The sequence below is a fragment of the Eumetopias jubatus genome, unplaced genomic scaffold (genome assembly GCF_037043125.1).
Source record: "Eumetopias jubatus isolate StellerSeaLion01/CBP00866 unplaced genomic scaffold, mEumJub1_p1.0 scaffold_1, whole genome shotgun sequence".
Taxonomy (NCBI): Eukaryota; Metazoa; Chordata; class Mammalia; order Carnivora; family Otariidae; genus Eumetopias; species Eumetopias jubatus.
This window is the reverse complement of record NW_028274807.1, coordinates 192,843,883-192,865,606: the sequence shown is the minus strand read 5'-3', so window position 1 is coordinate 192,865,606 and position 21,724 is coordinate 192,843,883. Positions and strand designations below refer to the sequence as shown.

General features: G+C 39.0%; 1 protein-coding gene across 1 annotated transcript in view; it reads right to left on the bottom strand.

Moving 5' to 3' along the window:
• Positions 1 to 21,724, bottom strand: part of DNAH12 (dynein axonemal heavy chain 12) — a 235,191-nt gene that overhangs the window by 6,015 nt on the left and 207,452 nt on the right. Inside the window, exons 62-69 of the mRNA XM_028110416.2 lie at positions 14,617 to 14,767; positions 13,926 to 14,179; positions 13,583 to 13,723; positions 10,257 to 10,394; positions 6,725 to 6,958; positions 6,254 to 6,442; positions 4,077 to 4,180; positions 2,730 to 2,934 (exon numbers count right to left, since the gene is read on the bottom strand). Of these exons, the coding sequence (XP_027966217.2) occupies positions 2,730 to 2,934; positions 4,077 to 4,180; positions 6,254 to 6,442; positions 6,725 to 6,958; positions 10,257 to 10,394; positions 13,583 to 13,723; positions 13,926 to 14,179; positions 14,617 to 14,767 (1,416 nt within the window). The remainder of the gene's footprint in view (positions 1 to 2,729; positions 2,935 to 4,076; positions 4,181 to 6,253; positions 6,443 to 6,724; positions 6,959 to 10,256; positions 10,395 to 13,582; positions 13,724 to 13,925; positions 14,180 to 14,616; positions 14,768 to 21,724) is intronic.

Below are 21,724 nucleotides of genomic sequence, written 5' to 3'. Positions count from 1 at the left end.
GAACCCAGAAGGCGAGTGTATAGAAAATTCCCTGGCTCACTCCAGGGCTTCGTTTAGCCAAGAATGTCACTAGTGTCTGGGTCAGCAACTTCTATAGGGTTTCTGAATTAGCTACCATTTACTGGGTGCTTAGTGCATGCCAGGCACTGTGCTCAGCACTTTACATGCATCACCTCATTTGGTTCACAAAATAATTCAGCGAGTTATTCCTCCCATTTTACAGATGAGGAAACTGGAGTGCAGAAAGATGAATAACATCTTGCTCAAAGTCACACAGATACTAAGTGTCAGATAAATAGGATGAATGGTGAGAGAGAAAAGAGGAAAAGAGAAAACTCCAGTTGACTCATTTGCTTAATTTGTTAACTCTAAAAAGCACTGGGAGGTGAAGTCAAGAGTCCAGGAGAAAGAAAGGAGAGGGGAAAACCATACAGCTTCCCTAAGGGTAAGAGGACAATGGGGAGAGATCCATTCAGAGGAAGAAGGTGTATGGCGAAGGATGATAAAAGTGCCCAATAGTGAGTGAGGTCTTTCTTACTCATTCGAATGGAATGATTCCAAGGGGGAAATACAAATTTCAGAGAGTAGGGAGTTTGGTGTGGACTTTTTATCAACAACAAAAGGAATTTGTCCTGGAGACTCTCCCTGCTGGCACCGTGCCAGGACCCCTCTAAAAGACCAAGGTAATAACACTTTGTGGCCCTTTAGGAATGAAGCAATATACAAGAAATGGAAGCAGTGTCAATAAAAGTTTCAGAAAAGCTTGGGAAATGAACTGAAGTGTAAAAAAAAAAAGGAAGATTGTGGCAAGGGGAGAATGTGATTAACCATATGTCACAATGCTTTTGATAAGGGATGGAAAGAGGCTGTGCACTCAGGAGGAACTAAGACAATGTGTTGTAGATGTGGCTAGGACTCACCCAGGCATACGCAGCTTCACCTATGCAATCAGCAAAGATGAAAAACAATGTTAATTCTGAGAAACAGGCACTCATAATCACTATTGTTAGGGATACAATTAAATAATTTTTCCAGAGGCTGACTAGGTAATGTCTATCAAAATCCCTAAAAATAGACAGATGGAATTGATGAAAGCATTTAAGTAGGATCCACTGACCAACAGGAATTTTTCTAGAAACACAAGGGCAGTTTTACACTTGGAAATCCAGTGACACAATTCAATGCAATAATTAGCTAATGAAGAAAAAAAGAGTCCCATCATCAGCAATAAATGCTGCAAAGGCATTTGATAAAGTTCAACAAGTTATGATATTACAAAAGAATAATCTTTTACTGAGTTCTTACCAATACCATGGGACTGTCACCCTGTGAGATAAAATTGACCATTTTATGGATGAGAAAACTGCTAAGTGGCATCTCTTCTACACCCTGAACACTGAAAACTCCTGTTTTCTGGACTGTTTTGTTGTTGTTGTTAAATGTAAAATCTACACAAAAATCTCCTATAAATTAATTTTTCAGAAACAGCCAAGAAGAAAAATGGGCCGAGGAGATGAAGAGGCAATTTACAGGAGAAATACAAATGGCAAGCACACATACCAGAAGAAGCACAAGCTCACTAATTATTAAAAAAAAAAAAATGGGGCATCTGGGTGGCTCAGTCGGTTAAGCATCCGACTCCTGATTTCAGCTCAGGTCATGATCCTACAGGGTCGTGGGATCTACCTTGTATTGGGCTCCCTGCTCAGTGGGGAGTCTCCTTGAGATTCTCTCTCCCTCTTCCTCTGCCCCTCCCCCACATACTCACACACTCTCTCTCTCTCTCTCAAAAAAAAAAGGCAGATTGAAACAATAAGACTGGTTCATCTATCAGATTGGTAAAAATTAAAAAGGGGTGAATGAGAAAGGCTCTCTCTCCACATCTTCATAAGCACTGGCTATTTTATGATTAGCTTCCACAGTGGAACAAATAAAGCTCTTGTGTAATAGAAAGGCAACTGAACACGGAGAGGTCATATACCTAATGTGAATTTCCAAAAAGTATTTTGGGGGCTCTCCCCACTTCTTACCCCCACATAAACATTAACCATAGGATGGGGGCAAGCCGAGTTGCTGGGGAGGAGACAGTGCCCTGAACATCCTTTATGTGTGTGTTTTGGGATGCGGGGTAGAGATTTCAAAGCACTCAACTTTTCCCTTTTACGAGATAAAGGATAAGAAGCAACTGATTTTAAGACAATGGCCAGTTATTGGTAAATCCAAATCTTGGGTTCTTTTTGTGATTTACCACCAGTATTAAAATGACAAGACCAAGTATGTGGTCTCAGAGAGCCACAAACCTAGAATCTTAAAAAAATATGTCACCTATTACTTGGACTTGAGTAAAGTAAAATTTTAACTTTCTCCTCAGTACTTTGAAATATGTTATTTTTTTAAAAGATTTTATTTATTTATTTGACAGAGAGAGACACAGCGAGAGAGGGAATACAAGCAGGGGGAGTGGGAGAGGGAGAATGAGCAGGGAGCCCGATGCGGGGCTCAATCCCAGGACCCCAAGATCATGACCTGAGCTGAAGGCAGATGCTTAACCCACTGAGCCACCCACGCGCCCGTATTTTCAATATTCTAAAAGTTCGGTTAGATTACCATGACTGCTAACCACATTGCTCAACTCAGAGACATTCAAGTGACCAGAGTGTTTCTAATCTCTCTCCAGTCAATCAAAAAATAAAATTTTATATATATATATAAATTACATAATCTTTTACCTGTAAAAAGTTCAACCGGGCTAGAAAATCTGTGATATAACTTGCTAGGGGTTTAAGACTTGGGTATGATCGTGCAGCCCATATTTCTGGAACCTTTCCAACAAGCAGACTGCCAGAGAATGCCTCCAGTGCAGAATCCATTACAACGACGCCCTTAATAGCTTTTTCAAGGTCCTGTAGAGTGTTGCGTATAGTTTTAATTAAACTGCAAAGAAAGAAATCATTTCATCAATGTACATATGAGGGTAAATATCAATGTACTGTCTTTCCAGAAGAAGTAGCCAAAATCTCATTCACAGCTTTATGGAAGTGTTTCCCCAAATGGAGTCACCTCCCAGTTGGTAATGGAAGGTAATTTTAGGTGATACTTGGATGAACATTTTTCATTTTAATCACTACATAATATAGAAATAATACAACAAGCATATCAAAGTTGTTGCTTTCTGGGTATTATGGTTTAAGACCAGGCTAATTTAAGCAGAGAATGATTTTAGGAAAAATATCAGGTAAATAATGTTACAGGGTGACATGCAAATACCGAAAAAGTTATAAAGGTGTAATCCAAAGGCTGAAATTTGTGAAATAATTCCTTAAAGCATAAAGCATATATTCATGGATATACTTGCAAATACTTTGCTTCCCACATAGACCCAAACTGCTAAGAACGCTGTAAATAGACCTGAGCTGAGGGTTTTAGGCTAGAAGCCTAAGCAACTGAGAGACTGAGAGACAGTATACTATTACATATAAATACATATGGTCTTTGTATAAAAAATACTGAATTAAGGCATCACAGTGTTTTAATATATTTTTAAGTGTCAACAAGTCCAGAAACCCAAATAAACTTGAAAACACCTTAGAAAATTCGTAATCAAAACAATTTTTCCATTCCTTAAGCCAGTATTGAATTGTAGAAAATTCAATTAAAATATTCAAAGCAAATAATTTGTTCACTATTGTGGGATACCTAATCGACCTAGGTTGGACTAAGGAAGAAAAGGGAGGTGTATATGCGTCAAGTGGCAGAATAATGACAAAAGACTTGTCATTGGCTCATTTGGTCTTTAGTTCCTGAGGAGAACAGTAACGGGTGGTGAGAATTATGACTAATGAATATTTTCACCAGTAAAAACAGATCTCATTTCCATCACTTTTGCATTCTAAAAGATACCTTCACTTCTGCGGCAGAAGATTATACAACTTTAAAGAGTGGGGCTGGATCCTAAGGAAATGGCAGGTTTTGATAAGTTTTTCTTAAAATTTTAATTCAATACCAGTGTGTCTTTTTTTTTTTTAAATCAACTTTGATTGGTTGTTTTCTGAACCACTGGGGAGATAGATCCTTACTTGTTAAATCTTTCCATTTCTTGTACTAACACGGTATTCATGCTCTCTTCATAGCTCACAGGAAACTTCAGTAGTGCTAATTCAATGTCAAAATCATTTGGTAGCTAAGAAAATAGATTTTGAAGATCACACATTACTCTCAGAATGGATAATTCGTTTCATTCAGCTATCACATCACTAGTAGCTAACACTAGGCAGTTACTATGGGCTAGGCGTTGTCCTAACTGCTTTCCATACATTATTTCATGTAATCCTAACCATGTACTCTCGGGGGCTATTGTCATCTCCATTTTACAGATGAGGATATTCAAGTACAGTTGACCCTTGAACAATGCAGGGGTTAGAGTGTTGCCCCCCCCGCCCCCCACATAGTCAAAAATCCATGTATAAGTTCGACTCTCCAAAAACTTCACTAATAACCTACAATTGACCGGAAGCCTTGCCAATAACGTAAACAGTCAATTAACACATATTTTGTATGTCATATATATTATAGACTGTATTCTTACAATACAGTAAGCTAGAGAAAAGAAAATGTTATTAAGAAAATCTTAAGGAAGAGAAGATACATTTATAGTACTGTGCCGTATTTATCAAAAAAATTCACATATAAGTGGATCTGTGCAGTTCAAACCTGTGTTGTTCAGGGTCAACTGTACAGAGAGGTTGAGTAACTGCCCAAGGGCACACAGCCAAAAGGTGATCTGTTTAAATCCACAGGTCTCTAACTGCAAAGCCCATGCTCTTTACTACAGGCTATAGCACTTTGCAGAAGATATATATTTCTGAAATGTTGTATAATTTCCTTTTGTAAGCTGAATCTAATTTTTCATTGATAAAACTGATTTGCCATTTCCTAACAGTTTTATATTTATTTCCAATCAATTATCAACTGGCTCCAAGTAGCTTAGCTTACCCCACTTCCAGATAATTAATGTGTGACTGCATTAGGGTTCCAAGGAATAGGGAGAGAGAAGGCATCAAGTGTCTGCTTTCTATGAGGCACCTCAGAGATGCTTGAGAAGTGAAGGGGACTTTGGGACTGATAATCAAGCCTCAAGACATTGGAATTCACACTCCAAGGCAAAGAAGCTTCCCAGTCAGGGAGGTCCCGAACTAAGAAAGCTGAACTGCCCAGAGTCACACTAGGTGGTGTCACTCAAGGACTCTTTGGCCCAGCACAGCCCTTTTTCCCCAAATACATTCCCAAATGCCACTGCCAGCTAACTTCCTCTTCAGGACCATGTAAGAGCCACTATTCTGCAAGAGTGAGAACCTTCCCCCCAGAGATAAACTGCAGAAACAGTGAGGGGCCACGAGTGAGGAGACTCAGAGTGCAGACGCAGCAGTCTGGGACAGTGTGGGAGGAGGCTAGCTTGCTTTCACCTGTGGCCGCAGCCGGGCACACAGTGCGGAGGCTCTCCTTAGGAGTAGTGTAAGGGCAAGGCCACCAACGCAGTGGAGAGGAGTGGCGCTGTCTGTGGGCTTTCAAGGCAGGTGGACCATGGGTCAGGCTCTGCTCTGTCAGAACACCTGACACTGAAATATGGGGCTAATTATAGCATTTACCCTGGAGGGGAATTGTGAAGATCCACTTATGACCATAATCTTTTTAAAGTTCCCTTAGTAGTTCTTGTTGAATTTAAGACACAGAAAAAAGGTAAGAAGAAAGAGTATCATTCCACTTTACCTGGTAGGCTAAGTATTTTGGGCTATATATAGTATGAAGAGAAATAAAAAAAAGCTGTAGTTGCTAATTTAGTGCTGATCTTACTTCCTGTACCCCCTCCCTAAGGTGTAGATTAAAAACCATTCATCCCTTGAACCAGCAAGTTCAGACCATTTCCTCCAGTTTTTAAAAAATAGATCCATTATCTTTGTTTGGAAATGATAATAAGTCACATGTTCATTAGCTCATCCACAACTGTAGTTACTAAGAACTTATATTGTGCCAGGCATCATGCAGAGCACTTTAAATTCATGACCTCTTAGACGTTCACAAGAACCTTATACTGTTGGTACTATGATCACCACTTTACAGATTTGAGAACTAAGGCTCAGAAAGGCAAAAAGTTTCTCACTCAAGGTCCTAATGCTGCCAAATGGAGTCTTCAGATTGTCAATTCAGTACCATTTTAATTTACAGGATAAGCAACATATTTTAAACTAAACATTACCTTCTTGAGAATATCTTTGGTGATTTCTAATAGAATCTGGTCAGCACTTCCTGAGGATCCTGTCTGTTTGGAGCCTCCCTGGGTGAGGAGCAAGGACTCAAAGAGGACTTTTGTTTGTTGCAGATCTTTGGAAATATCAACATTTTCATGTAATCCAAATATCTCAGGGTGTTGAGTAAATGGGAGATTCTACCAGAAAACAGATGAAGCAAGCATCATATTTCTACCAGCTACGTTAATTCATAAGGTGTAAAAGCATGCAGACCAAAAAGGGTTAAAAATCAACTACACATTAAGCACCGAGGAATCAAACTCTTCCAATTTTCAGTAATGGCCAGAAACAAAAGATACTGAAAGTTGACTGAAACCATACTACTTGTCTAGCCCTCTACATTACAGGGGAACATTTCATTATTTGCTTTTAGAAAAATCACACTTAAATCTAACCCTATTTTCAGTGACATCAGTTACCTTAATGAATTCAATGTACTCATCGTAGGTGCCTTTGGGAGGCGCAAAATAGTTTCCACTGGGAGAAAACTTGTAATGAGGGTTTTCGATGATTTGTGGGTTATAAAAGTCAGCCAGCATGGTTAAGAGGAGGCGTCTGTCCCAATCGTCTGTCACCCTTCCACCATAGTTACATTCCCCGGTCAGATAGGAGATAGCTTCAAATGGAACTGTATTATATTCATTTATAAATAACTGAAACAAAGGAAAAATAAAATGAGAAAAACCTTCAAGTTTTTTTTTACTTCATTTCCATTTTAAAATGACATTAAATACCTATCTCTCTCTCTCAATCATCTATCCATCTATATGCACAGAGTGGGGTTGAGCGAACTATCATCACAACTTACCTTTGGAAGGCTAGGATTGTTAGTGTTTATTTTTTATTTTATTTTACCTTTTTTTTTTTGAGAGAGAGTGAGAGAATGGGGAGGGGGGACAGAAGGAGAGAGAGAGAATCTTAAGCAGACTCCACGCCCAGCACAGAGCCTGACGTGAGGCTCGATCTCACGATCCTGAGATCACGACCTAAGCGGAAATCAAGAGTCAGACGCTTACCCAGATGACTGAGCCACCCGGGTGTCCTGTTAGTGTTTATTTTAAATTACTTTGCTTATCTGCATCTTCCAATTTTAGGGCTTGGGGAATAAACATGTATTGCTTCTGTAATAAGAAAAACATTTAACAAAAAAAGATGGCATTAAAGTTACCAAGGATTTTTTCATATGAATTTGAATAAACCTTGTTTTAGGGCACTGGTTGTTAATTGGGGCAGTTTTGTCCCTTAGGGGACCTTTGGCAATATTTGGGGACATTTTAGATTGGTGGTTGGGGGTGCTACTGTCATCTAGTGGGCAGAAGTTTAGATGCCGCTAAACAGTGCCCAGGCCAGCTGCCCGCAGCAAGGAGCTATCTGACCCCAAATGCCAGTTGTGCCAAGGCTGAGAACGAGGTGCCTAGCTTAGGGCACTGTTTGCAATGTGATTAAAACAAAGCAATCCCAAATTTTAGTGCCAAAGCCTGGTTCACACAATATGACAACATTTAAAACAGTAATAAAAACTACTATTTGTAGGGGCGCCTGGGTGGCTCAGTTGGTTAAGCCACTGCCTTCGGCTCAGGTCATGATCCCGGAGTCCCGGGATCGAGTCCCGCATCGGACTCCCCCTTCTCTGTGGGGAGCCTGCTTCTCCCTCTGCCTCTGCCTGCGACTCCCCCTGCTTGTGCTCACTCTGTCTCTCTCTCGCTATGTCAAATAAATAAATAAAATATTTTAAAAAAACTACTATTTGTATAACTTTTACATTATCTTACTTATCTCCCGATGACCCTGTCAAGTAGGAAGCTGAGTCTGGGAAATGTGAAATGATATGAAGGCCTGAATTTATTTCTTCCAGTTCCAGATCCTTTACTTTTTCCCATAGACAGGAATTTTTGGTAATTTACTGGATGAGAACTTTTCCTGCCCCCAAAACTTACCTAATAGTGCAGGAATTATAACAGAAATGATGCACAGTTAAGAAAACATATTTCCAAATTATCCAGAGCCAAGTTAAAAGAAGGTATCGTTCTTTGTTTGAGACTCCCATGTTTTCGGGAGGAAGAGAAGCGTCAAGAGATATGAGCAGGAGACGGAAGGTCATCTTTTGTGGTGAAAGAGGAAAGTTTCTCCCTTTCTTATCTTTGGGGGAGGGAAAGGCATGTTAAACTGGGTTTTTCCCCCCTTCCCAAAACTGAAGGAAGAGACCCCAGGAGAAATTCATGTTAAATTTGTGGCATATGCAAGACACAGAGACTAACAAGTATTCCTTGGTTGTCTACTCCTTAGCCGTAAGTTCGCTGGAGGCAAGAGGTAGCCTGCTGGTAGGACCAGGTGAAGATGGTTTAAAGACTGATCCCCCCTCAAGTACCCAGTTCTTGATGATATAAAAGAGGATTTAATCTATGCCTGCCAGCTCCAATGTTGGGGTTAGGAGGGTTGATGACACCAGAGGCTGCAGGCTGGGGCCTGGCCAGAAGAGAACTCTCAGTTGACTGGTTATCTGCAGTAGGATGATATTAGCAAAATGTTCTCCAAGCTTAGGCTATATCAACTAAATTGTTCTTAAAACGAATGTTTAAAATCAATGTAATTTCATCATGTAATTATAATTCTATAAGCACCAATTTCATCAGTTGTCCAAGGATTTTCAAATTGATAGGTTTGTTCTAATTAGGGTTTCTGCCTTGTTTACAGGAAAGAAAAAGAGTTGATAAAATATCAAAAGTTGCTATAAAAATTATCAGTTATGGTATAAACATGATTAAATATTCATAGCCTTATAAAGCCGCACCTGAGTGAAACCTAATGGGGCTTTATCAACACTTCCCAGTTCCCTTTATGAGGCCCCATGTCACAAAGGCTCTTGTCACAGCAAAGAAGCAGAAATGCATTACTGTGGTTGTCCAGCTGGATTACTATATTTGGTAAAATATGATAGAAATAATGGGGAAAGTACTGGAGTTGGACAGACTGGAGTTCAAATCCTATCTCAATGGGCAAGCTCACTTCTTAGCTTTGGTTTTCTCAAAAATAGGGATAATAACAACCTTATAGAGTTGCTTCAAATTAATGTAAATAATGTGCCTACTTCAAAGTCTGAGTTAGCAGGAATTTATAGCAGATATATATATATTTTTTTCTGGGGGACTGCTGACTCTTTAAATGTCTTATTTTGTAAGTCTATAGAAACTGGAAAACCCAAACACTCATTTTCCAGCCTCCTTTATAATTACACCTTAGACCTGTGAGCTAGACTTCGAACTGGGGTGTAGTGCACAAAAAAGCAGGATTAGCAAAGAATCTTTTTTGATGACATCATGGGGCTTACAGTAGACCAGAGCCTGTGTGGCAGCTATGTGAGCTGTGGTGTTGAATATTCAACCAGGGTTGAGGATCTGCTCTTACCAAGACATGGTGAGTTCTAGACATGACTCTGGATGCCTTGGCTCTCCAGCCATCTTAGGCATTCTATGATCTACCCAAATATTCTTTCAATAAATTCCTTTTCTACTTAAAATAGGCAGCCTATTTCTTTTGGTTGATAGAGCTAAACTGTAGCTTCGACTGAGCGGAGAAAGAGAGTATAGTAAGGACCTCTCTAAAGCCAACACCTGAGGAGGGCACTGCAGAAAGACAGAAAGAACCAGGGTCCTTGATGACAACACTTGCTCAGTCAACCAACTCCAGAGCCTGTCCTTCCTTTGTACTACTTTTTTATGTGAGATAGTAAGTTTCATTATGGTTTAAGCCAGTTTCAATCAGGTTTTCCATTACTTACAGCAGAAAAAATCCACAGAGATAGTGCTTCATAAACCACAGTTATAATTTTTACTACGATCTACCCACCTACTAGTGATGTTGGGAGGATTAAGTTTATTTTAAGCAAAGGGAGTTGTCTAGGGCCTGACACACAGTGATCCTCCATCAATGTTAATTTCTTTCTAATTTTACCTGTAGTTGTCGAATACTGATGCGTAAGTCTGATTCATTAAATCCATATGGAATATTCCAACCGAGAGGACCAAATTTCTTTCTCTCTTGTACAAGGGCATGAAAAAAACAAACTCCAAACAGCAACTTCTCCCATGTCTTGAGTATAAAAATTACACAACAAGAAAAAATTCTGATCAGATTTCCATCAGTAAGATCAGGGGAATCAACAATCTTTTTTCATTGTAAGATTCTATGATCATATATTTCTGTAAACTTCTATTTAAAAAAGACATGCTACCTCATGGAGGACAGTAGGAGAAGGAAGGGAAAAATGAAGGGGGGTGCGGAATTGGAGGGAGAGATGAACCATGAGAGAACTATGGACTCTGAGAGACAAACAGGGATTTGCGGGGCAGCGGGGGGATGGGTTAGCCTGGTGATGGGTATTAAGGAGGGCACGTACTGCATGGAGCACTGGGTGTTACACGAAAACAATGGATCGTGGATCACCACATCAAAAACTAATGAAGTATTGTATGGTGACTAATATAACATAATAAAATAATAATAATAAAAAAGACATGCTACCTAAAACAATGCAAACTATAAAAAGTATTAATCTTATGACTTAAAACCTCCAAAGCTAGACAAACTGCAATATTAAACTTTGTTAAAATGCAATAATTCTACCATTTGCCAAAGTATTGGCTACTCATACTTTGGTGTTGTCCATAGATATTTACAGCTTCAGTACTTTAAATATTATCCCGTAGACTCACTGGCATATGTTTAAAACTACAGTGCGAGAGCATAATTAATTATTATGATAGGAATAAATCCCAATATATAGTTCCTGATTTTATGACTTTCCATTTGAAGATCATTCTTGAAACCCTTGTTTATTTACTCTGTCCTGGTATCTTCATATGTGTGACACGTATGTCCGAAGGGATGGGCCTCTCACTGAGTCTATCAGTGCTCTGGAGGATGGCCACCCATCTCTTTGAGGACCGCCCCCCCCAAGTAAGTTTCAAGTACGCTACCTTGATGGCTTAAATTAAATCATTTCAAACATAGCTCCAAATACAGAAAATATCCATCCAACTATCTTCACGTGATGTAGAAATTATTTCTATAACAATAAAATGCAAGTACACCATGGCCTTACTGGATAACTATTTTCTTGAAATGCTGTACATAAATTAAAGCATATTTTAAATATACTGGGTGAAAACTGTGGTGAAACATTTAAAAGGGGGAAACCTTTTGGCAATGAGAGCAATAACCTAATTTACATGTATTTTCCACGTATTTTCACCCAATGGGGTTTTCTTAAGGAGATCATAATCCCTCCACATTTTTGCCCTGTGCTTGTGGCCAAAAATGTTCCTGTGGTATCAGAGAAATCTTAGGATTTCTTGCAGGAGCTCAACCCTTGATGGGAATCAGACACTATACCACCTTCTCCATTTTTGTAAGCTCTCTTTCTAGCTAAACCACCAAATATCCTACTTTTCTCCAAGAATTTCAAATAAATATATTGCTTAGAACTAGGGGCACACAGAAGCTATCATTAAGCAGAGAGAAACTAGCTGGCTTCCAAAGAATTCAATTCTTTATTTTCATTACCATTCTTTTTCTAGCTCAAATAGGCAAATATGATAAATGGCATATGCTGGGGTAAGGGCAGGGAATGAATTTCCCTTGGTGCTGATGTTTCGTTCCATGTGAGGAGACCTCAGTGTAACACTTCTAGATTTTCCCCATCCTTGTATTCACTGCAGGAGAAGGGAATAATCTATCTGGCTGATAAATTTGGGAAAAGTTAACCAGATATGCTCTGCTCAGCTTTTCCCTTTCCATCTTAGAAGTGAGCTTTCCTTAGGGAAGAAAGTTTTCCTCTGTTCCTGAGGGTGGATAAATCTGTTTAATTCTTCCTTTTTTTTTTTTTAAGATTTTATTTATTTGACAGAGAGATAGAGAGCACAAGTAGGCAGAGAGGCAGGCAGAGGGAGAGGGAGAAGCAGGTTTCCTGCTGAGCAGGGAGCCTGATGTGGGGCTCGATCCCAGGACCCTGGGATCATGACCTGAGCTGAAGGCAGTGGCTTAACCAACTGAGCCACCCAGGGGCCCCAAATCTGTTTAATTCTATTCAGTGATACGAACCCCATTTGTTCACAGATATCAACTATATCTTCCAACCTAGTCTATATCAGTAATTAAAGTTAAAATCTGGTTCCCTTATGTTTATACTTTTTCCTGTTTCTTAGTTGGTAAGAATGCCAGCAGGAAAAAGGAGTGCTATTTGTTTATTAGAATTCCTAAGTCCCCAGTACCACGTGCAAAACCGTTTCACATAAGCACACTAAAAGGCATGATTAATATGTCAAAATGGTATTGCTAGAATTTAAGTTCCATGAAGGCAGATTTGGGGGAAGGGGGTCTATTTTATTCTCACTGCTTTATATCTAGGGAGCAGGGAGCCTGATGCGGGGCTCGATCACCTAACACACATTTTGTTGAAAGAATGAATACATGAGGGGCACCTGGGTGGCTCAGTCATTAAGCATCTGCCTTCAGCTTAGGTCATGATCCCGGGGTCCTGGGATCTAGCCCTGCAATGGGGCTCCCTGCTCCTTGGGAAGCCTGCTTCTCCCTCTCCTGCTCCCCCTGCTTGTGTTCCCTCTCTCATTGTGTCTCTTTCTGTAAACAAATAAATAAAATCTTTAAAAAAAAAAAGAATGAATACATGATATGAAAATAGATTGCTACTCTTGGGTCTTCATCACACTTGTTAATGGATTTTGGTTTACAAAGTAAGACACATTCATTCAGTCAACAGATATCTATTTGAATGTCTACTCTGTGGGAAGCAGAGCACGAACTGCTGGGAAGAAAATGATGAACAATACAGGTACAATATCTGTCTTCTTAGAGAATGCCTAAAGTTTAACATTGTTAAATATTTTTTTAATTTTTTATTGTTATGTTAATCACCATACATTACATCATTAGTTCTTGATGTAGTGTTCCATGATTCATTGTTTGTGCATAACACCCAGTGCTCCACGCAGAACGTGCCCTCTTTAATACCCATCACCAGGCTAACCCATCCCCCCACCCCCCTCCCCTCTAGAACCCTCAGTTTGTTTTTCAGAGTCCATCATCTCTCACGGTTCATCTCCCCCTCTGATTTCCCCCCCCTTCATTCTTCCCCTCCTGCTATCTTCTTCTTTTTTCCTTAACATATATTGCATTATTTGTTTAACATTTTTAAATATTTATAGTCCCAGATTTTCTCACTGTTAGAACACATTTGAAAAGCTCCAGAGGCTGAACATTACCAGTTCCTTTTCCTGGCATCCACCGAAAAACTGAGAATCAGAAATTGGATCAGTGAGGTAAGATTGAAGGAGATTTAGCCGAAGACCCGTGGGAGGCTCATTAGTCATTTTCACTCCGTTCTGTAGGATGGTTACTGGGAACTAAGAATAAACAGAGCATTACTAAAGATAACCAGCTTGAGTCCTAAACATGCATATACTAGCGGGTTAAAAATAGGTAAAAAAGAGGACTCCAGAAATATTTTTAAGACCTCTTAAGGTTAAGCATTTAAGGCTTGATTAAGATACACAATGTAAGAGATAACTGAATAAATGTACTGAACTTCATACAAAATAAACATACTTTCGGAGATGGATAACTTGTGAGCCAAAGCCTAAAGGACGAGTTACAGACTTCAGGGGTAAAATCTTCACACATTTTTTCCAACATGGGCATCCAGGAGACGGCAAGGTGACAATTCTGTAGGCACACCCAAGTTCCTTCTTCTATTGCTGCTTTAATCATTTTTGTTGCAATTGGTCCTTGTCCTTGTCCCAGGGAAATTGCTTGAAATTTATTTCCAGACATAGCTTTATCATTTGCAAATTTCAGCAGGCCTAAGAGAGCACAAAAAAACAGTTTCACTGCTTGCTCTAAAATCACAAAGTATGCCTTATGTTTCAGTGTGCAGGTACTTCACTGGAAGATTCCAGTTACTTTTCCTTATACATCTCAGATTTACTAAGTGAGCTACAATCATATAAGAAACGGCCATTGATGGGGTGCCTGGGTGGCTCAGTTGGTTAAGCGTCTGCCTTTGGCTCAAGTCATGATCTCAGGGTCCTGGGATTGAGCCCTGCGTCGGGCTCCCCACTCAGCTGGGAGCCTGCTTCTTCCTCTCCTCCCCACTTGTGCTCTCTCTTGCTATCTCTGTCTCTTTCTCTCAAATAAATAAATAAATAAATAAAATCTTTAAAAAATTAAAAAAAGAAGTGGCCATTGAGCAAGACGGTTTATCTATAGGTTCTTCAAAGTATTCAGTAGGCAGACTTACTAGCCATGGGATCCGCTCCCGGAGATAGCACAAAAATTAAAGGGATGGTACAGTTTGAGTCCAAGTAACTCTTTGTCAAATCAAATGGTGGAGGCTCCACAAATTTTTTCCCTAGTTTGTCAGTTACATAATTTGTTATAGCTGGAGTTATCTGTTAAAGAGAGAAATAATATGCCCTTTAGAGTAATTTTCATTTCACATAACAATTGTGATGATTACTGAAAACCGACAGAGTACAATTTGAGTCTAATAGTCAAGAAAAGCATGCAGCTTATCATAGACACAAAGTATGAATTTCTTTAATATGTAAGAAGTGTGTATAAATTGATAGGACCAGACTAACAATCCAAAAGAAAAAAAGGGCAGAGACAATGAGCAGTTTATAGAAAATGACTCATGGAATCCATTTATAAAAATGGATCTTAAACATATGAAAAGATGCTCAAACTCATTCAGTATAGCAGAGACTGCAAACTGTCTCCCTGTTTGTCTCCTTTTGGTGATACAACCCCAAGTTTTCCCAACTTTTCTTGTACTTAGACGTGGCTGCATGACCAAGTTTTGGCCAGAGAGATGCAAGTAGAAGTTATACATGGTGCTTTCAGAAGGTATTTTTATAAGGAAGCTGTTTGCCTTCATTACTCTCTTTTGCTCTTCAACAGATGTGGTATTCATGAGCCAGCTCCAATCTCACTGAAGAGGACCACACTCTAGGGGACTTTCCTAGCATGCGAGAAAAAACTTGAATGTCTGGATGATCTCAAAAGCAGAGCTGCCCCGCCAGTTGCCTCAAGCACTTGCCCTGGGTTCTTAGGCGAGAGAGAGATTCACTTCTTTTTTACTTAGGCTACTGTATTTTAGGTCTCTTTGTTACAGCAGTTAGTCTTACCCTAATACTCATAATTTTAAAAAACACAAATGATAACTATACTTAGATACCATTTTTCACCTATCAGATTGTTAGGTAAAGGGACAAGGATAGTGTCTGTTTATTGACCCCTAGAGGGTTTCCTTCCCAGCACGCTGAAAACTCTTAGCTCAAAAGCCCATTGGCACCAAACTCAAACTTTTGCACATTCAATTTTTGTAAACATAGCCCAAATAAGCAGATGTTTAGCCACTGACAGCCTGCCTACTTTGCACCCAACATCTGCTAGCTATAGATAAGTCCCAGGACATAAAGAACCCAAGCCAGTGCAGGCCTTCAGAGCTCCAATCCAGCGACTCCAAACCATAGTGCTGCTGAGAAACATCCCCAAGACACCGCATAGGCCTCTTCTCCCTTCTTCCTTGCCCTCCTCCCCTTTAGAGTTGTGGGACCCTCAACCCCCAAAAACCAGCATCTGGAGAGATTCTTGCTGTGAGGGACTTCTCTCTCTCCAACGTGCAAACTTGTTAAAGCATCATCCAGCGTAGCTCTTGTGTGCCTACTACCACCTCCTGTCCATGTCTGCCCCCGCCCTCATTGGTCCCCAGATTCCTCAAATGCCCTCAACAGATTACCAAAGATCCAAAAGTTTGGCAACATTCTGTGTGGAAAAAACTATGGGTTAAACAGATATTCTCATACACTGCTGTGGAAAAGTCATCTAGTGTAACTTTCATGGATTTGGCAGTATCTGTAAAAATTACAAATGGGCAAATCCACTGACTCAGCAATTTTATTCCCAGGACTTTATTCTGAGAGATAGTTGCACATGTGAGAAATGTCTTTTGAATAAGGTTATTTATTGCAACATTTTTATAGTAGATAATATATATATATTGTAAAGGTCCATCAATAGGAAATGGTTGAAGAAATTATGGCATTCTCTTATAATGAAATACCATGCAATTGTAAAAAAAGAATGAGAAAGCTCTTTATAAATTGATAGGGGAAAAAGCAACATGCAAAACAGTGGATGCAACCATTTGTGTTAAAAAATAAATGGAAAAAGAATTAATACGTATGCATATTTATATGTGCATAAAAGGAAAACAAGAAGCAGATAACATGAGTTGCCTGACGGAAAGGATGCTGAGAGCCTGGGAGATGCAGACTGGAGGTCCACTTTATTCATGTATACAAAACAGTTCTGAACCACAGGAATATGTTACTTCTTTATAAATTACATTAAAATTAATTTGAAGCAAAAGAATGATACTCATCAACATTAGCAGCAGAAAATAAGTACAAAGAGGAACTCAATATCACCTTCTAAACGCTAAACAACTTTCTAAAGTGAAGCTGTAGGAATTTGGTGGAGGGAGGAGAGATCATCACAGGCTTCTGCGGTCCTGGCAGAGATGGATCTGCAGTGTGTGGACTAGAAGGGAAGGAAGGATGGAGTCTTCTGTAGGAGAAATTTGTGTAGTTGTGAGCAATTCTGTAGGTATAAACAGTGAAAATTTCCAGAAGTTTCAAGAAGCTAAGAATGGAATTGCAGAAAAGAGGTACGGTTAGCCAAGTAACAAGACTGCCAAGCCATAGTTCTGTCATTATTCTATAGGTATTGAAAGGCCACCGAAGGGTTTTCAAAAAAGGAGCTCACCATGATATAACAGACTTTATTTCTTTCTTTAATAATTTCACATGAGCAATGATGAAATCTTTTTTTTTTTTTAACCAGTAACACCATGTATAGTTTGTATCTAGCATAGATCTTCGATGTAAATTTTAGGGAAGGGGAGATACTGAAGACACAGAGACCTTGCTCCCTTTACTCTATGCACAGACCAGGGCAATGTTCCCTGACATGATGTAACTGCAATCAAATATGACAATTTTCTATAGAAAGAGTACCTTGTTCCAGTAATTTAATACAAGAAAAATTTATAAGACTTTTCTATAAGATTTTGATCCTTCACGTAAGACACTCTAGAGAAGAAATTATGGAGACGTGAACAGACCTGGAGATAAGTTTTGTGATGGTTAATTTTAGGTGTCAGCTTTGCTAGAACAGAGTACCCAGATATTTGGTCAATACTAGTCTGGATGTTGCTAGGAAGATATTTTAAAGATGAGATTAATGTTTAAATCACTAGACGTTAAGTGTATTACTCTCCATAATGTGAGTGGCCTCATTCAATCAGTTGAAGGCCTTAAGAGAAAAAAAAAAAGACAGACCTCCACTGAGGAAGAGGGAATTTTGCCAGCACACTGACTTTGGACTTGACCTGCAATATGGCCTCTTCCCTGGGTCTCCAGCCTGCAGATTTTGGACTTGCCAGCCTCCACAATCATGTGAGCCAATTCCTGTAAATCTCTGTCTTAACTATCCTATTGGTTCTGTTTCTCTGGAGAATCCTGACAAACACAGCCTTTAGTTGAACTTAGTTTAATTCAATTCAACTCAATTCACAGACATTTACTTAGATGTCCTACTATCTTACAGGCACTGCTTTAAGTCCTGGAGATATTGAGCAAAATAAGACATGGGTTCTGACCTCCAGAAGCTCAGAGTGTAGTGGGAGATGCTAACAAACAAGCAGACAATTATTGCATATTCCAGTGTGGTAAGTGCTGTAATGTTTAAGAACAGGCTCCCGAGCATGGCAGACTAGGCAATAACTCCACACTTGGCACTGAAACAACATTTCCATTGGCTATCAGGGAGCCATTCTGTGGAGTGCAAATTAGGCAAGTATTTCCCAGATGCAGAGCTAATCATTCCTAAGTTTACAATGAACAAGGGAGGCTATTGGTGATAAAATAATGAACACAGCATTGTTCTGGCTTTAAAGTGATCTACTGTCTAGTGAAAAGAACATATATATATATATATATATATATACACACACACAACTGTCAGGTAGGAAAGAATGAGGTAAGTTTTAACAATGCATGAAGGTCTTAGAGAGTTAAGAAGAAGTACTCAGGAGTCTAATAATTATGTAAACCTCTGTTTGAATATACTCAGAGGCTAAGTGAAGCATTAGATGATGCTCCTTGTGATGCTTTACTAAAAACATAAAATGTTAAAAAAAGAAAAACAAAAAAGGAAAGAAGAAATGACCATTGCAATTACTTTCACCACCTTCATTTCATACATGGAGCTCAGAAAGATGAAGTTACTTTCTCAAAGTTTAAACTACATGTATGAACATAGTTTTTGGTTTTCTGTTTAAAATTTTTTCTTTTGGGTAACTGGGTGTTGGGCATTCGGAAGGCACGTGATGTGATGAGCACTGGGTGTTATATGCAACTAATGAATCACTGAACACTACATCAAAACTATGTTGGCTAATTGAAATTAAATAAAAAATATAATTGGAAATTCATCTCCTAATGAGATGAAGCAGGATCTAACTTGTCATATGCATTTAATGAAAGAGAAAGGTATATTCAGGTGAAAATTAATCAGCTCAGAAACTAGAATAATATTATTCTTGTTAATAGGAGGTTAAAAGATTAAATATTTATTATGGTAAAATAAAATAAGCATTAGCTATCAAAAAACATTTTTCTTTTGTAACACCATAATCACCTTTCTTGAATGTGTGAAAATCAGGATCAGCCTGTTTATTTCACCTATAGAAAGATTTTTGTGTCTATTGGCCATCTGTATGTCTTCTTTGGAAAAATATCTATTCATGTCTTCTACTTTTTAACTGGATTATTTGTTTTTTGGCTGTTGAGTTTTATTTTATTATTTTTTAAAGATTTTATTTATTTATTTGAGAGAGAGACACAGATAGTGACAGAGATAGCAAAAGAGAGCACAAGTGGGGAGGACAAGGAGAAGCAGGCCCCCGCTGAGCAGGGAGCCTGATGTGGGGCTCGATCCCAGAACCCTAGGGTAATGATCCAAACCGAAGGCAGACACCTAACCAACTGAGCCACCCAGGCGCCCCAAGGGTGTTGATTTTATAAGTTCACTCTGGAAAACAGTATGGAGGTTCCTCAAAAAGTTAAAAATAGAACTACCCTATGATCCAGCAATGGCACTCCTAGGTATTTACCCAAAGGATACAAAAATACTGATTCGAAGGCATACATGCACCTCAATGTTTATAGCAGTATTATCAACAATAGTCAAATTATGGAAAGAGCCCAAATTGTCCAGCATCTAATGAATGGATAAAGAAGATGTAGTATGTATATACAATGGAATATTAGTCAGCCATAAAAAAGAATGAAATCTTGCCATTTGCAATGACATGGATGGTGCTGGAGAGTATTATGCTAAGGGAAATAAGTCAGTCAGAGAAAGACAAATACCATATGATTTTGCTCATATGTGGAATTTAAGAAACAAGACAGATGAACACAGGGGGGAAAAAGAGATGCAAACCACAAAACAGACTCTTAAATATAGAGAACTGAGGGTTACTGGAGGCGAGGTGGGTGGGGGAATGGGTTAAATAGGTGATGGGGATTAAGGAGGGCGCTTGTAATGAGCACTGGGTGTAGTATGTAAGTGTGAATCACTAAATTCTACACCTGAAACTAATATTATAGTGTATGTTAACTAACTGGAATTTAAATAAAAACTTGGAAGAAAAAAAAGAAGGATTTTTGTGCATGTTTAAACTGATAAAATTGTGACATGTATAAGATTTTCTACCATCTTTTACTTCCAGCCAGTATGGCCCCTTCTGCTAACAGGGCCCAGATTTACACTCTCACATAAACAACTAAAAATGGACAAAATTTAAAAAGCAACCACTTTCAAACACTGGTCAATTCAGACAACAGGTAGTACCAGACTTTGACCTCTATGAAAGAGGAAACTCACAAGGTGAGATCTATTATCCCTTTAGCTTTCTTCTGGGAGGTACATTTCAGCCTGTGGAATAGGAAAAGTGATTGAAAACAGAGAAACACAGTGTTGCTGACTTGGGAAGACAGAAATCAGAGTTCAAGGAGGGAGGCCACTAGAAGTTGCAGAGTTCAAATTAGAAGGGAACTACCCAGAAAAAATAAAGAAACCTGCATAACAGTACCCTTGAATCTTTGCTGAATACAAAGGTGTGCATGCATAGACTAAGCAAGGAGTGACTGGAGAGCTCTGAACTGGGGATCTACAGAGCTACCAGAGTTCATGCCAGGCTGGGAATTATTCAACTTCCCAATAGCCACAGTGGAGAGCCCTTGGTGATCACTTGGGGCATTCAGTAAAGTTCCCAGAAAGGTCACACTTTAGTAGTGGAGCTAAACTATCCATTGAGTAAAGGCTGTTCTACATTTGTGCTAACAAATATTAAAATAATCTTTGAAAGGAACAATCTGAAATTAAGTAATGTAACCATGTAGTCAAAGGGATTGGTAACCTTTTTCTACAGAGGGCTAGATAATAAAAACTTTAGGTGTTGTGGGCCACATAAAATTTCTGCTGCATATTTTTTTCCTTCTTTTTAAAAACAACTCTTTAAAATATAAACACCATCATCATCTCCCATGGGCTGGACAAAAACAAGTCATGGGCTGGATTTGGCCCACAAGTGTTTTTGCTGACCCTTGAACTAGCAGAATAAAACTCTACAACCTTTAAAGGAACATAACAAAATCAAATTATCAACAACGTTTGGCACCAAATCAAACATTACTGGGTGGGCCAAAAAGCAAGAAAATATAATCTATAACCAAGAGTAAAATCAGTCAATAGAAACAGATCCAGAAATGATGGAATTAGCAGTCAAAGTTTAAAAACAGTTGTTATAACTGTGTTCAAGTATTTAAAGAAAACATGAACAGAATGAAAAAAGAAATCTAACATATAAAAAACCAAATGAACTGTTTTAAGAAAGATTTTATTTATTTATTTGACAGAAAGAGAGAGCACAAGTAGGTGGAGCGGCAGGCAGAGGGAGAGGGAGAAGCTGGCTCCCTGTTGAGCAGGGAGCCCAATGTGGGACTCGATCCAAGGACCCTAGGATCATGACCTGAGCTGAAGACAGACACTTAACCAACTGAGCCACCCAGTGCCCCCCAAGTGAACTTTCTAATAGTGAAATATATAATAGCTGAAACAAGGAAATTCTTTTTCTTTTTTTAATTAAGATTTTTTAGTTTATTTGTGAAAGAGGGAGAGTGCACCTGAGTGTGTACAAACAGGGGGAAAAGGCAGAGGGAGAGGGAGAGAAAGAACCTCAAGCAGACTCCACACTGAATGAGGTGTCCAAAGCA